General features: G+C 40.2%; 2 protein-coding genes across 3 annotated transcripts; one reads left to right on the top strand and one right to left on the bottom strand.

The window, feature by feature from the left end:
• The first annotated feature begins 453 nt into the window (after positions 1-453).
• On the top strand, positions 454-5,023 carry si:dkey-72l14.3 (Glyco_hydro_56 domain-containing protein). Its single transcript, XM_026367581.1, has 6 exons — positions 454-1,038; positions 1,622-1,870; positions 2,379-2,522; positions 2,843-2,929; positions 3,606-3,788; positions 4,625-5,023. The coding sequence occupies exons 1-6, from the start codon at positions 454-456 to the stop codon at positions 5,021-5,023; spliced, it is 1,647 nt and encodes a 548-aa protein (XP_026223366.1).
• Positions 5,024-5,872: 849 nt separating this feature from the next.
• On the bottom strand, positions 5,873-14,706 carry borcs6 (BLOC-1 related complex subunit 6). Of its 2 annotated transcripts, XM_026368437.2 has the most exons (7): positions 14,647-14,706; positions 12,818-13,428; positions 12,300-12,486; positions 11,917-12,090; positions 9,532-9,695; positions 9,261-9,344; positions 5,873-8,628 (listed from the first exon to the last, which is right to left on the bottom strand). In XM_026368437.2, exons 2-7 carry the CDS (start codon positions 13,415-13,417, stop codon positions 8,503-8,505), a joined length of 1,335 nt encoding a protein of 444 aa, XP_026224222.1. In that variant the 5' UTR covers positions 13,418-13,428; positions 14,647-14,706; the 3' UTR covers positions 5,873-8,502. The 2 variants fall into 2 exon arrangements, with proteins under 2 accessions (XP_026224222.1, XP_026224223.1); XM_026368438.1 differs by lacking the exon at positions 11,917-12,090 and having other exon boundaries at positions 8,497-8,628.
• Between the last annotated feature and the right edge of the window lie 867 nt (positions 14,707-15,573).

The following is a 15,573-nucleotide window of genomic DNA, read 5'->3' as shown; positions in this document are numbered from 1 at the left end:
ATTTAATGCTATATCTTTTTTGCAGTGGGTGAGTTTACCTTACATTTGTTCTGCCTTACCACTTGTGGTACGTGTTTTTATGTGCTGAGGTTTTGGGAAAATCACAACAAACTTGTAGCTCCTTGAGCAGAACGTGCCTGTCGAGACACGATGTCCCAGTTAATCAGAATAATCCATCAAACTCACTCTGAACAGTTCACATGGGGGATGTTTGTTTGGTAAAAGACAGCCAATGTGAACAAAGCGAGAAAATGAGAGCGAGATAATGTGTTTGTTGTTTTTGCCTTAATGTTAGTTTAGTTAAATTACACTTGTAACAAATGATTCAGCGCTGCTGATCTGCTCTGCATTTGATCGTGACTTGGTTCAGAGACCCTATCACTGTGTGTTTTACAGGAACATGATTGGCTGTGAGGGCCTGAAGGGGTGAGAGCCTGAGAGGCGCCCGCTCCAATGGCGTGGACCGAGCCATGGTCGCGTCCAGACCCAAAGCCAGAACTAACACTGACACCTTACAACCTCAGGACTTTTTCATCCACCATTCTTCAAGTCCAGTCTTCATTTCTACTGCCCCTCCTCCTCCTGCTTACTGCCTGTATGGCCGGGCCCCCACAGCCAGCTAGCCCCCCTCTCCTATCTGGACAGCCTTTTATCATCTTCTGGGGCATCCCTAACTCTTCCTGCTCCAATCGGCCAGATCCCAGATCTTTTGGTATAGAACAGGAGGGCCGAGTGGCCATCTTTTATGAGGACACGTTAGGAAATTACCCTTATTTTGTAGACAAAGACACACCGGTCAACGGGGGGCTACCTCAGCACACAAAACTAAACACCCACCTACAGAAGACACAACAGGACTTGGAGGAGGCACTACCTGCCCCAAGGTACCTTGGGTTGGGGGTGTTGCGGTGGGCTGAATGGACCCCCCAGTGGTCAAGGAACAGTGAGAAACAGGCACTATATCTGGAGGCATCGAGGACCCTGTTGAAGACTTTCTTTCCTAACTGGACCCCAGAGGAAGTGGAGAGGTGGTCACAGGTAAAGACAATTCAAAGAAAGAGGAGAGATAAAGGGTGTGTGGTAGAAGAAAGGGGCCGCTATGGAGGAAAGGAACAAGGCAGAAAAACAAGTCTGTAAGAACTAAAGGCCAAAAGGTGTCCAAACAAAAACAGGAAAGGTAGATAAGGAAAATGAGGGAGCATGGCTGGAGATGCAGAAAAATGTTCTGATGTTGAAGTGTGCAAGGTGCTGAATAAACCTTCAAAAGTGTTTCTTCCTTAGCTAAAATCTTTGATAGGAAACATCTTAGTCACGAATAGCATCACTGTGGTACAATTTGCTTCTGGTCATTATCATTATAATTAAGTCATTCAAATCAAATTAAGGCATCTGAGCGCATTGATACAAAGATGCTATACAAGTAAATCCAATCTTTCCATAAGACAGTCATGCTCACTGAGCTGGTCTCTTTTCCTCAACTGTCCAATAAATAAATTAAATGAATTACAACGAGAGCTACCTAAACTGGTGATATTCTATTGTATCATAAACCCTATATTTAAGTGTGATGGTCATTTCATATGAACCATTCACAAAAGAAGATCTGATTTTCTTGTCACAGGTTGATTTTGAGGCAGCCGCCCAGGCCGTAATGATGGAAACTCTTCGGGAACTCCAAAGGTTACGGCCCAAAGCATTATGGGGTGTCTCCCCTTGCCCCATCTGCTACAACGGCAACCCTGCACAAACTATGTTAGCTAACTACACCGGCCAGTGCCCTGCTGCAGAGATGGCCCTAAACGACGAGCTTCTGTGGCTCTGGAAACGATGCTCTGCCCTCTACCCGCTCCTCAGCCTGGAGAAGCTGCAGGTGGGTAACGCTACTCGTTGTCCTTTGTGCATGTGAGTTTCTTTTTCTAATAATAATACTGAGAAGAACATATTCAGGGAGGGTAAAAAAAAAAAAAAACAACACTGATGTAGCTGAGAGAAGAAGTGAAAACCACTGTCTACCTCAAACATGTCTCCTGAGCTGTTAACAACATCTACACAACTGCAGAAGACAACTTCCTGTTTAACACCAAAAATTGAGAGAAATGAAAAATGCCAAGTCGGGTTTATCAGTGAGATTCTGTAAAAAGTTAAAAAAAAACCTCTAGTTGTCAAATCCAGTGCATACCATCATCTTTGTGAGCCCAGAAATGTGGTGGAGAGTAAACCTAATAACCCACAGAGTTTTAACTTGAGAGGCTGATGTGAAATCTTGTTGTATAAACGAATTATCTCTGACAGGATTTGGGTGAGAAGGGAGTTTTAACAGACAAAAAAAAAAAAGTTATTTTAAGCACTTTCTATGTCAATATATTTTATTTTCCTAGAGTGGGACCTCTGGTGCCAGGCTTTATTTATCCAGTCAAATAAAAGAAGCCCTAAGAGTATCATCTCTGACTGGGATGCTGGATCTGCCCGTTTTTCCACTGGTCAAGAGCGTCTACACCTCAACTAACACTTTCCTATCACAGGTGAGATATAACATCTGATATGTCAGGCTTGTTTAGATCTACTGATCCAGAGGCCCTATGTCTGGAAATCAACTCCAGACTCCTTCCTGGGCTCTTAAGTCTCAACTTCTTTCATCTACAAAAGTGTGAACGTGTTTTTCTTACCAATGGTCTAGATTTTAATAAAATGTGCAGGAGTTAGGGTGAAAATAAATAGTGGTTTCACATTACAAGTATAATTACATATACACTGCAGCATATCATTACAAACATGAAGTTGAAAAAGAGCTTGCTGTGCTGGGACTCTTGTACAGTTTTTTTAGTTCATTTTCTTTCTGCAGGTAGACCTGGTCAGCACCATAGGAGAAAGTGCTGCCATGGGAACAGCTGGAGTTGTCATCTGGGAGAGAACTGAGACAAAAACAGAGGTACATACATTTGCATAAAGTGTATACACTCGAATGTGTCTGCACATTTGGAGCCAGGCTTTATTTATACATCAACCAATGACATTTATCCACCTGATAATTTTCTTGTTTCCCCCAGGAATGTGGTTTATAATGACATAGGTTTTCCTTTTTTTGTTCTTCAGCTTCACTGCTTAAATCTCTTAGGATTTATTTGTTTGTGTATGAATATAAATGCAGCATAAGTCATTTTCAGAAAAACTTGGTCCTAACTTTGTAAAGGAAAAGTGAACAGTGTGCGCTGGACTGATAAATCAACCAGTATCGTCTAACTACACATACACCCTGAACAGTCACAGCATTAATACAGCCTGATGTGATGGTCAGACTGGGAATATTTGAATGCTAGTCATGATCAGATGATTAGAAGGTGGCGTTAATGTTGTGGCTGATTGTGTTTATCAGTATCAAAGTATATGTTGGATAAGAAGTAATGACACTGCAGTGCAGACAGTGCTACCATTTGTCCACCAGAGACAAAACAGTATACAGGACTTTTCTGAAACTCCAAAATATCAATAACAGTACCGGCCTCCAGGTTTCTGTCAGGCTGTAGTACACAGTGCTCACTGTATCCGTCAGGCCATAACACTGCTCCCTCTTACTGTTTACATCAAGCCGGCTGTCTCTTTCACAGAGAGAGTGTCAGGATCTGGCAGAGTTTGTCCGCAAAGTCCTGGGACCCTACTCTATTAATGTAACCACTGCATCACGACTGTGCTCAGCCTCTCTGTGCCAGGGAAAGGGCCGATGTGTCCGTCAAAATCCAGACAGCTCTGCCTATCTTCACCTCCCGCCCCCATCCAAAGTGACGGAAAAGGTGAGAAAATGTTAATTGAAGTAGATTTGAAGATGGATTTGTGATGGATTTTAAAAGCCCTGTTTATGCTCTCTTTAAAGAAGCTATAAATGTTGCCAGAGGCCTGTTTAAGCTTATTCAGATATAAACCAGACTCATTCTGCTCATAGGTCAGAATTGGCATCATCATCAAAGCAGCTTTGTCATTATGCAAAGTCATGACACAATCCAGTCCATGTGGCGACCCTAAGAGTCTTATAACAAATGAAAGACGACTAACTTAGATACACTGGGCTCGTTAACATGTAGATAAATCTCAACTGATTGAATGCGCACAGAAAGGTTTACCAACATACATAAGACTCGTGAGATAAGAGGCAACAACATGCTGAAAAGATGGAAGCTTTGATTGCCTTTTCGACTTCTCTCCTTTCCTGCTACTTAACAGGTGAGTCACAAAAACCAGTGTATACACAGTGAAAGGCACGTGTCAGGAGACACAAATTCACAACTACTGCTCTCTGTGTGGAAAGTTGGAAGCAGAACATCTCATTTTGAGTCATGAGTCATTTGAAAAAAAGAGATATAAACAGCAGGGAGTCCGGTTCCCAGAGAAAATCTTCGATGTAGGAAAGCATAGAGGAAAACAGGAGTTTGATTCTCCACCAGTGAACACAGGAACAAAATGTTTCTCTCATCACTTTTTGTCAATCTGGGGCTCTGGTAATAACCATTTGTCATAAAGTGCAGCATAATATAAAGTATGAATATTGATATAACTGCACAACAGTGAAAACTGTTGTATGTTCTTTGAATTTTCGCTGCATTATTTAATTTTCAGAATTATTTATCTTCCTTCTCAGGCAGAGGCAGCAAAAGCCACCAATCAGCCAGACACAGACACTAAAATGGAACCAGACCCAGCCGAGATATGGAAGAACGATTTCCAGTGCCAGTGGTACAAGACTGTTGACGGGGAGGTCTCAGACCAGCAGTCCCCCAAGGACGGTACATCTGTTGGGGGAACAGTAAAAGAAAATCCTGCAGAAATAGCGAAGACTACTACTGCCTACACAACAGCTCCTACAACAAAAGGTGCCTCTGTGGCAGAGTTAAGAGAAAGCAGTTCACCCAGAACTGGAAGTCCAACGCCTTCACTTGACATACCCACAGATGGGGGTATGAATATGCTGGCTGCCCCACATCTGACTGTTCTGCTGTTTCTGGTGGCTGGGAACCTATGCCTAGAACATTAAAAAGTGAAATAAGGCGACCTTCACCTGCAAGGTGTCGGCCCTTCTAAAGTGCCTTAAAGCCAGACACTGAGTCTCTGCGGGTTGCAGGTGTGCTGCTTTGTAGATGAACCTGAATAGAGCATCAAAATAAAGGAAGCTGGACCTATCGCAGGATGTGCCAAGACACAGTGGTACTGCCCTAATGTAGTCAGGAATTTCTCTGTTCATTGAATAGGTGTGTCGATTTAAAGGGCCAGTCCACTAAACACAGGTTGAAAACAGATTTCACAGGGACTACTTCTGACAGTGACATTTGTAGATTATACAAAGTAACTAGGACACTATTTTATATAAGGTATTTTCTACAAATGAAATTTTATTTACCTTTGTTGTACTGGGAGAGCAGAGCATCTGCATTGCCGTTTCTCACTCACATATAAGTGAGAAATGTATTTCCTCTTGTAATTTGGGTGAACTGACCCTTTAATCTAGCTGAAAGCAATATTGCTGACAAAATGATTTGTGCACTGAATTCCAATTAAAATTTTGAGAACCACATAACAACAAACCATCCACATTTTACACTTTGTGGCTTCTGTCACAAATAGTACCATCTTTAAAACGGCCCATCTGTTGAGCTGCAGCACATTTTTTTCAGAGCCCTCTAGCATCCTCTGCCTGCAACCTGGTGAAAATGCACCATTCAACAAAGGCTTTGACAAATCATGGTAGGAAAATGACTGATAAAGTGATGGTCCTGGTTTATAACAGATTAATAATCAATGACAAGTCAGAATGTCTGTTAAAAAAGGCAACTTTAAATTATTGTAATTTATACACATACACACATACACACACTCAAACTCAAACTTTTTTGCAGCTCATGTAAATTTATTTGTCATTTTTCATTAAAATATACACTCAAGACGAAGGGTCTCCAAAGTTTTTTTAGTTACAGAAAGAGGTCATATGTACACTGGTGCATCTGATTGTACAACAGAAAATTAATCACACATTTACATATATTATGAACAAAAAACATTTTCCTCTCTAATTTCCCCATCTTGAAGATCCGTTTCCACACCTCAAAAATATACCAAGGCTCCCAAATGTCCATTCTCTGGACATTATATCTGCAAAAGATCATTCACACCTTTAAAGCCTTGGACACATTTAAGTTAATTTCAGTATTATCAAGGGATGATAATAGACTTTACTATCAGATTTTAAATGACTCTCCCTCCTCAGACATTTGCCGACAAGATCGATGAAAGTGACAAGGAGACAAAAAGCAGACATCAAATGTAATCTGAGCTTTTCGTGAAGCCAATATCATGATCTTAAGCACAATAACAGGTGCAGAGTTGTATGTAGAGACAGTTTAAACAACGCAGAGTGATGCTGCTGCTCCTAGTTTCACTCCCACAGCTGACAATTTGAAAAGCCATTCATATATCAGCACATTTAAGCATCAATATTACGGAGAAGATTAAAATGTGTACTTACTTTGCTTGTAGTATTGCTCTGATAACATTTTGTAGATGAAGTATCCCAAGATACACTGCCGTAGGTGGTTTTCATAAATCATAAATAAGCTTGATGGACAAGTATGAAGTGTCCAATATAAGAGAGCCACAACAACCCCATGAACACTACTCAAGTCAAATTACATATTGCCTTCCATCAGTAATAATTATACATATGAGAATCTAGTACAAGTACTATGATCTACTACAGGGCTACCCACAAGTGCAATGACAGAGATAACACAGTCTCTTCATCATCAATCTCAATGAGAGCAAACGGCTTTAAGTTGGTAAAGTACCAGCCAAGTAACATTGCAGTCATTTAATGTCTTTTATCCTGTAGTGAATTAATAAATAGCCACTCTGAAATCAATTATAAGTGATACAGTACATGTTAGTTCACATCCAAAGGGGGTGTTGAGCCACGACAAGCAATGTTTTCCCGATTTAAGTCCAATCTTTTCCATATTTCAGAAAACAATAGGATGCGAAACACAGCACAGAGATTTTAATATTGTATAATTCAGTACAATCAGTAGCAAATGTTCCATGATCTGATTTTTTTCCCCAAAGATAAAAATGTAGTCAGTGTTGACTAAATGTAGAGTTTTGTTCCAAATTAAGGTATCAACCACTTAACAACCTATAGTTACAGCCAATACTGCAAAATAATTCATGCAGGGCTGAAAACTAGAAGCTAATTTAAGTCAGGAAGAAATCAGGAAGAAATTAATGGATTCAAAAAGGTGTTTGGAAACTGACATATATTTACATATAATTTCTCCAAACTGACTGAACCATCACAACCAAATTATTGACACTGTGCAGTTTGTTAGCTACTTACATGCCTTGACATTTTCCTATGGTTTCTTAAAACAATCTTTCGGTTTGCTAAATTTATCTGCTTTCCATGAAGTGTTTCCACTTCTGTTGACATCTAAAACTCAAGCCTTTATTATATTAAAAGCCACTGTAAAGGAAATATGATATTCTTGTCATTATGTCCTCATCAGTGTCGTAGATTGCATTGACACATAACTGGAAAATTTATGGGATTTTAGCCCAAATAACACGTTATTTCAGCGTTAAAATTAGGCCCATGATTAAAAGGTTGACAGTTTTTTCACATCATATGAAAGATTGAGTGAATTTGGCTGAAACAAGTAAATATTTTACTCTGATAAATTACCAAGGAGCATTTGAGCTTAAAATTCTCCCACGTGGCTTTTCTGTGACCACCAGTGGAAACACCAAACTACTGCGCTGGCCACTTTGCATCAACATTGAGGAGCAGAAAGCATGCATGCTGGAAAAATTAAACAAACATTTAAAAAAAACAGATAAACAGACACGATGCTCCACTCCCTTCATTGAGCTTGCAAAGAAAGAATCCGGTCTTTGTTGCATATGATTAAAAATAGATTTTTTGTTCTTGTGCAAAAGTCACTTCTGAACAGTTTCTACTCGACTCTCTATGGGCAGAGAGAGAAACGTTGACCCCAAGTGGGGAGGAGAGGTTAGTGCAATCTGAACCAAGCGGCATGGACGGATAACAACATACAATCATCCAGACAGTGGGGAAAAGAGGATGTCTACCCCCACATCTTCCAGGATGTGTGTGCTCGGGGCACTTGACTAAGTGTCTCCAAAAATGGTTAATTTGCTGAAGTGGGGCTGATTAAAAAAAAAAAAAAAACTCAGCCTAGAGGTCGAATCAAGCAAAACTAATTTGAAATCTGACAGCACAGACATGGTAATCATCAAACAGTGCACAAGCAGGGGGCCTAAGAGAGCAAATCATCCAACATGCCTAGTCGCAATGTTCCCGGAGCTCCACAGTGCTTGTAATTGTCACAGCAGTGTGTGTTTGCTAGCTGCAGGTGGAGTGGAGTTATTTGCAAACAGCTTCGTTCAGGATGTGCTTAATGTTGGATCTTTGCAGTTTGGGTGTGTTTTCGTACCGGGCAGGTGAGGTTACTTGCAGATCGTCTCCAGAGCATCCAAGGTGCGTTTGATGTCACGGATCTGTGCAGCCAGGGTGTGTATGGGCTGCATGGAACGATCCAACTCTTCACAACGAGCCATAAGTGTGTACATGCCCTGTGGGAGCAAAAACACATGGCAGACCATGAAAAAGGTTTTCAAATCATACATTCAGAATATAACAATAATTTATGAATCCTCAAAAATCCTGAAAGAAACAACTTTAAATATAAACAAAAATGTTTTTATCAAATCACGTCAATGACGCCCAGACAGTGAATCAAGAACAAGTGATTATTGACGACGTCAATGATCAGCAAACTGCCAATAAAATACACAGACAACTCCAACACGACAAGATATAAAAACGGGAATAGGACGCCTACTGTGCCCCGATTAAGACTTTATTATTAATTATAATAATGTGGCCTACACATGCTTTTGCTTTGCTAATGTTTCTACATAACATTAACAGTCTGGTATCAGGTTTACAAGTCGTATAATACTTTCTGTTCGCCAGCAAATGACAAATTGATTATAATATGATATTTGAGAAGATTTAGAAAATATGCCAACACAGCATTTTAAAACTGAACAAAATCAAAGTAAAACTATCATCTCTAACTTTATTATTTGTAATCTAATGGACACGTCTTTCTCTTAATGTTTACTGATTTCCTGCATTTTCCAGAATTACTCCTAACAAACACTTCTACAGAAAACCTCAGAGGAAAAGCACTGTATGTCACCTTTATACTCATGTCCACAGACTCTCCCAGGCTGTCAACTGAGTCTCTGTAGGTCTGGATGTAGCCCACACTCAAAGCTGTCATCTGGATGAACAGAGAGATGGACAGTGTCAAAGACAGGACAGAAAAATCAACGTTTGTGTGTGAGGGACAACAAGAAGGCAAAGATAAATTGTGAGTGAGACACAGTAAGAGGTAGAAGTTGAAATAGACAAACTTCAACAAATCAACGATTGAAACGTACAACGAACTGGATCATTAGAAGACTCACATTTTGGATGGTTCCATTGAGACTCCGCATCATCATCTCCACACTGTGCGCCACCTCCTGGGTGTGTTTTTGAAGGTCCACTAGTACAGATGGATCAATGGGTGGGATATCCGCTGGTCTCCGTGTCAACCCTCGGCTTCGGTAGATGGGACCTGAACAGTCCGCTGATAAGAGATAATAATGGAATTAACAGATTATGATAATAAATGACAATAGATTCATTGATACTTTGTTAATCCCCTTGGGGATTGGACAGGCAGCTGCAAATATCAATTACAGACTGTAATCACTGATGTATGCACACAGCTGCAAATGTTTTCTGATTGTGATTCTTCCTCTGGGTAATTCACTTAAATCTTTAACATGTGAAAAAGTACCAGAGATAATTTTGTTTGAATAACATATTTAACATTATCATTATTTATAATGATTTGAAAATGATAAAAGGATAAATATGTCACATATGCGGAGTTAGGGCCGAGTAATGTTTGCATTTCTGGCCCATTAATAACAAATGACAAAGTGAGTGTGATGCAGACGTGAAATGAACTCAAGCTGTGTGCAGTCACAAGCTAAAGTGAAGAAATTCTCTTGAAATATACGCAGGCAAAATGAAAAATACATTTTACACGAAAGCAACGGAAGAATAATTCCCATTAGAAGAAACAGCTGTTATAATAAAACAAAAGACTGCCTGCGCAAATTTGGTTACCCAAAAGCACACGTGCACTGAGTAGTTAAATCTTGAATACACAAAACACAGGTGGTCGCTGAAGCACAGAAACAACTTTCCATCTGTAAAAGATTCCTGTCAGCGTGCAGTAAGACCTCAATTTCTCCAGTCTAAACACAGTCTGTGAGTCATCCATTCTAATTGAATCAGCAGGTAGAGGGAATGAGCTGCCACATAGGGCATATTGACTGTGCTCCTGTGTTTAAATTGAGTGCCCAGTTTGGCAGACGCTCTAATCCGGAGGGGTTTTTCACTAAGTGAAGGGCAGCGGTTCAGTGTCTTTCTACCGGAAAATTTGACAAGACGGATGGTTGCTAATGGACAGGTAGGGCTTGGTCAACCTGTCGAACTCCATGAAAAAGCTGTATATGTGTGACCTTTTAGAAATCATCATCTGTTTCGATGTCTGGTATTGAGTCTCTGCTGCCCTGTTAAAACACCATATGAGGCTAATTTAATCTGCCTGGAATGTGAAGGAAGATGGAGAGTGCAGAGGCAAAGTGTGACTTTTCATCACAATGTAATTATTCAGCCATAAATCTCACTCAGATGTCACTCTGAAATGAGAAAACTGTTGAGGATTCTATTTTCTTATTTGAAGGTTTCTCTGACCACAAAGCCTCGTTTACACATTCCCAAGTTGTAAGCGCTGATTTGGTGTTGGTTTATACAAGTGCACGTGTGTTTATATGTGGATACATTCCACGTTGTTCAGTCTGGAAATAAGTTTAAACAATGTGGAAGGGGAGGGAGGGAAAAGGTGGCAGCGAGTGATGGGTAAACAGAGGGAAAGAAAAATACATCAATATGTAGTAATGCTAATGGTACTTTAGCTGCTACCAATAGTCCTACTACATTACTGATACCACCAGCAAAAACAATACGAAGACGGCAAGGTCAGCAGTATTGTTGTTGCTGCCTTATAATCATTAGTAGCATCTTTGGTGATATATTACTGTCATGTTATCAGTACTGTTATACTGAGATAAGTGTTTAAAACCAAACTAATACTGAACAAAAAGGCAGACTTTGCAGAGTAAGACAGTAGAGGGAGAACAAGCACTGTATCATATATCCTGCCACAAAGCTTTCTAACAAGACAGCTATCAAATAGGTTGCTGATCTACTTTAGTTTTGCCAGAGTTTGCTTGTCGTACTAGCCGCTACATACAAGATGGCTAAGCACAAAATGTTTACTATGCAGTGTAGATTTCATAACTGTACTCCATCCAAAAGAAAGTAATTATATATTAAACAATGGTAGAAAATTATATATACACAGAATAAGGCAAACGTCATAACGTTTTTGAAATGAAATAAATCTTGCCCAAACCAGTGAAACCTCACAGTGACACTGCACTAAAGGGATGTAGGTGATTCATGTAAGCCTCCATCGGTTCATCTTAAAACAACAGACACATCAATTCATTTTCTTAAGCTAGTGTATCGATTCTCCATCACTTCCTATGGTTTGGTCATGACCAATGTTATGAATAAATAATGAATAATGGCTGACTGGCAGTTTGCTGCACCACTGACAATAAAAACTCTTTTATCTTCCGTTTACTTAAATGTTAAGTGAAACTTTGACTGAATAATAAAAAAAGTCGCTTCATTTGCTTGATTAAAATCTCGTCATGTTTGCTACTCACAGTCACTACAGTCTAGACTGGGCTTGGAGCTCATCTTGATTTTCTGCTCCAGGTTTTTGGTGATGAAGTTAGTCAGGTCTCCCTCATGGCTGACTGTCCCTTCTAGCTCAAGAGCTGAGGAGATTGTAGCCCGTCGGCCCTCTGACTGCCCACTCCTGCCCCCTCCCCGGGCACCTGAACCACCGGTGAAAAATAAGCCAAAATGAGCTAAATCATGTTACAGAAATACAGCCGGTAATCACAGATGAACCTAACTATGTCATTCTTTCTTAATGTAGTTATAATTTTAACTATTAATCCTTCACTGTAAAGTTTTACTAAAAGACATTTTATATTTTGTCAATCCAGCAACCCCGGTGAAGGAATCAGAATCAGATACCTACCTCCACATGCTTGGCTGATTTCATCCAGGCTTTTGCTGTCCTGCATCCCTCTGACGTTACGAACCCACACCTGTGCCATGACGTGGGGTGGGCACGGGGCATCATCTGAGAGAAGCATGGTGGGTGGGGGAGAGGAATAGGAGGAGGTACTAGGTCCAGGGGCTGACGATGAATAGTGCTGGGAAGACTTAAAATATGGGAGGAGTAAAAGTAAATGTTAAATGACTGCTTTCTGAATCACAATGAAACCAACCAAAGAAGTACAAGTTGCCCTAGCTTTTTATAATCCAAACCTTCATTTGATAGACAGTGTCTGACCCCTACTTCAGATATAACTATCTGAAAACATACTAATCAACTTCAACTTGGCTGAACCATACGGCTTGAGCAGAGAGGCCAACATTTTCTTGTAGCTCAGATCCTGCTTGTTGGATTGCTCACTTTATCCCCATGATGCACTGATACTCATAATCTAACACAGCACAAATGTCAGAAAAATAATGCTGCAGTCCACTCACCTCAAACTCTTTTCTCCCTCCTGTGTACTGACTCTTCCATTTGTTTTCATTCTTCTCGTCCTCCTCTTCATCCTGCTTCTCCTTCTCTCCATCTTCCACCTCCTCCCGGCTGTCAGCGCCTCCATCTGCAGTCTCTGTTCCTGTCGGCTCTCTATCTGTGGTGGCAGTGCCACCTTGTTTAGATGAGTCTTTGGTGTGAGCTGAGTGCCCAAGCAGTGCTGCATCCGGAGGCTTAACAGTGTTAGAGGCATCAGGAAAGTCTCTGTTAAAGGGTCCTGACTCTGAGTCTTCTGCACATGTGTCAGGCAAGGAGGGGTTTGTCCCCCGAGACGTGTGTAATGATAAAGTAGACGTTCTCTCATTAATGTCTATCTCTGTATCCAAGTGATATTCATCATTGTAAACTCTGTTTTCCTCATCCACATGATTCTCTGTGTATCCAAGGGACCCATCCTCTGATGACTCCCCAGGACAGGATAACCTGCTCTCCCCACATTTCACAGAGACTGGAACATGTGGACCGTTCTCTAAAGCGACAGGTGTCACAACTCCATTAGCCGTTTCTGGCACCTCTGTGCCAATCACAGGGGAGAGACTCATCCCTCCGCCTGCTGATGAAGAAACGAACAATGTTAAATCTTTAGTGGTAAAGATTTAAATCTGCAGGACATGTCAGATATTATTCAGTGCTACGGACATGTGCTGGTTGTCAATACCCAGTGATAGAAATAGGGATGGATATAAGTAAAAAAATAAATAAAAGATTGACATCAAGTTAAGTAATTTACAAACATACAGTTCACTCCGTGCTGTAATGTTAGCTTACAGAAGTCTGCGTTGTGTAACAATAGGTGTGTTCCTGCTCTGTTGCAAATATTTTTGTTCGCTTGCTGGCTGCTCTTGAAAGCAGCAATAAATATGAAAACCATCCCTCTGTCTTCTGAAGGAAGTGAAGGACTTTAAAGGGTGACTTCACAGATTTTCCACGGACATATGTGCATATGACTGATATTAAACTTCCCTCTGCGGTTCCTTCTCTCAGTTCTGCATTTGGTTGCTTATATTATATAGGCTGTAGTCGATTTCTCCAAACAATATAATCTGAACAGATCAACTCCTCCTGATTGATGTCCCTTGGAGGATTTTTTCCAGCTAGAAGCAGTGATATATTTTAGTTTTGCACGGTCTAGTTTAATAGCATTGATTATATGGGTTCTCTACAAAGGAAGAAAGTTGTGTCGCCCTTTAACTTCCCCTAATTTATCTTCAACATAATAAAATTTAGCTCGGTCGTTATACAATTTCACTAACCCTGACCTGTACATTACTTGCTCATGATTTGTGGTACAGTTGTGACACCTACTAGACAACAGATATTTTCACGTAACGCTAAGTGTAAAATATTTGGTTACTTAGCTTAGCACTAGCTTAGACACTTGGCTAATTTAGTGTTGACAGATTCTCAACACTTACAAATTAGTGTGACGGGTGAACAGGCGTCCGTGGACAACAGGATAACAAGAACAAAGACGTGAAGACAACATAAAACCTTATCTGTTCGTGTTGAGGAAGTTTAGGTGTTGCTGTGATTAGCCGCCTTGCTAACCTGCTGTCAACAGCAATGTTGTTGAATGATGTTAGCGCAGTACGGCTAGCGTTAGCTGATGCTAGCTGCCCAGGCCTTTAAATCACATTGTTTGCACAGCTCGCTTCATATTGTCTCACATTGATACATGACCACAAATATTTGGTGTCAGCAGTTGTCTTTATCTGTTGTTATGGTCGCATAACACCACTACGAAACTTAATTTAATTAAGAAAACACTTACCGGAGCAGTTCTATCCCGCAAAATAAAATCAACAACCGAGTCCGACCTGAAAATGCTTCCCCACAAAGCCCAATTCAATAGTTCCGCCTTACAAAGCTATAGGCGTTGTTGTTATTGAAAATGTCAATAAAACAACTTAACAATACATAATGGATTCTAACATTTACTGAGATAATTAAAGACCTTTACCCAGACTCACAAGCTGTTGTTCATTGGCATTTAAAACAGATGCAGATCCAGGGTTGCTGCTGCTTACTGTAGTATTGGAGTTCGACTCGTTCATATTTGAGCTGAATGGGATCATTTGTATCTTTCACAGTTTATACTGCACATATCTCAGTTCTCCCACAGATGGAGACAAACACCACAGGCTGTCAGGCAATACACGTTTACAAGTTGCATTTTGATGAATTCATCAGACCTGAGTGTCCAGGTAGGTAAAAACAACCAAGGTTTTACACCTTGTGTTGGCAGGTGAAACTTAATGCTGCAGCTGAGTCTCTGACTTCAAACCTCCTGATTTGAGGGTGGAAATAAGTAAACAAGCAAGAAGAATTTCCTCAAACAAACTATGGCATCAGTTAATCTTGAACATATTAAGTTAAGTTAAGTTATGTAAGACACTGGACAATGACAGTGTTTATGTCATCTTTAGTTATGGATTGGATATGTTTTGTTGCACACACGTTGTGTGCATCATTTCATTAATGATATGATAAATAGCACTCAGTGCATGTGTAAGTGTGTGTTGTTTTTAAAGAGTTTTTGAGATTTAATTGTTAATTAATTATGACAGGTGTCGCATCACTTCCAGTTTCCAGTAAATTTTGTTTGTGCAAAAGTGAAAATCAAAGTATTAGCCACATAATTGTCTCCAAAAATCTTCTCCTTTATGCCTCATAAACCATTAATTAATTTGAGGAATGG

The sequence above is a fragment of the Anabas testudineus genome, chromosome 7 (assembly GCF_900324465.2).
Source record: "Anabas testudineus chromosome 7, fAnaTes1.2, whole genome shotgun sequence".
Classification (NCBI taxonomy): Eukaryota; Metazoa; Chordata; class Actinopteri; order Anabantiformes; family Anabantidae; genus Anabas; species Anabas testudineus.
Note: the sequence above shows the minus strand (reverse complement) of the source record. Positions and strands in the feature narration are given on the sequence as shown.

What these genes read in the sequence shown, in the direction of transcription:
- borcs6 (XM_026368437.2), bottom strand. Translation starts at nt 13,417, where the DNA reads ATGAGTCTCTCCCCTGTGATTGGCACAGAGGTGCCAGAAACGGCTAAT. An exon ending in GAGGGAGAAAAGAGTTTGAG is followed by an intron (nt 12,487 to 12,817) that starts GTGAGTGGACTG and finishes CCATATTTTAAG; the next exon opens with TCTTCCCAGCACTATTCATC. An exon ending in CAGTCTAGACTGTAGTGACT is followed by an intron (nt 9,696 to 11,916) that starts GTGAGTAGCAAA and finishes ATCTCTTATCAG; the next exon opens with CGGACTGTTCAGGTCCCATC.
- si:dkey-72l14.3 (XM_026367581.1), top strand. Translation starts at nt 454, where the DNA reads ATGGCGTGGACCGAGCCATGGTCGCGTCCAGACCCAAAGCCAGAACTA. An exon ending in AAGTGGAGAGGTGGTCACAG is followed by an intron (nt 1,039 to 1,621) that starts GTAAAGACAATT and finishes TTCTTGTCACAG; the next exon opens with GTTGATTTTGAGGCAGCCGC. An exon ending in CATCCAAAGTGACGGAAAAG is followed by an intron (nt 3,789 to 4,624) that starts GTGAGAAAATGT and finishes ATTTATCTTCCT; the next exon opens with TCTCAGGCAGAGGCAGCAAA.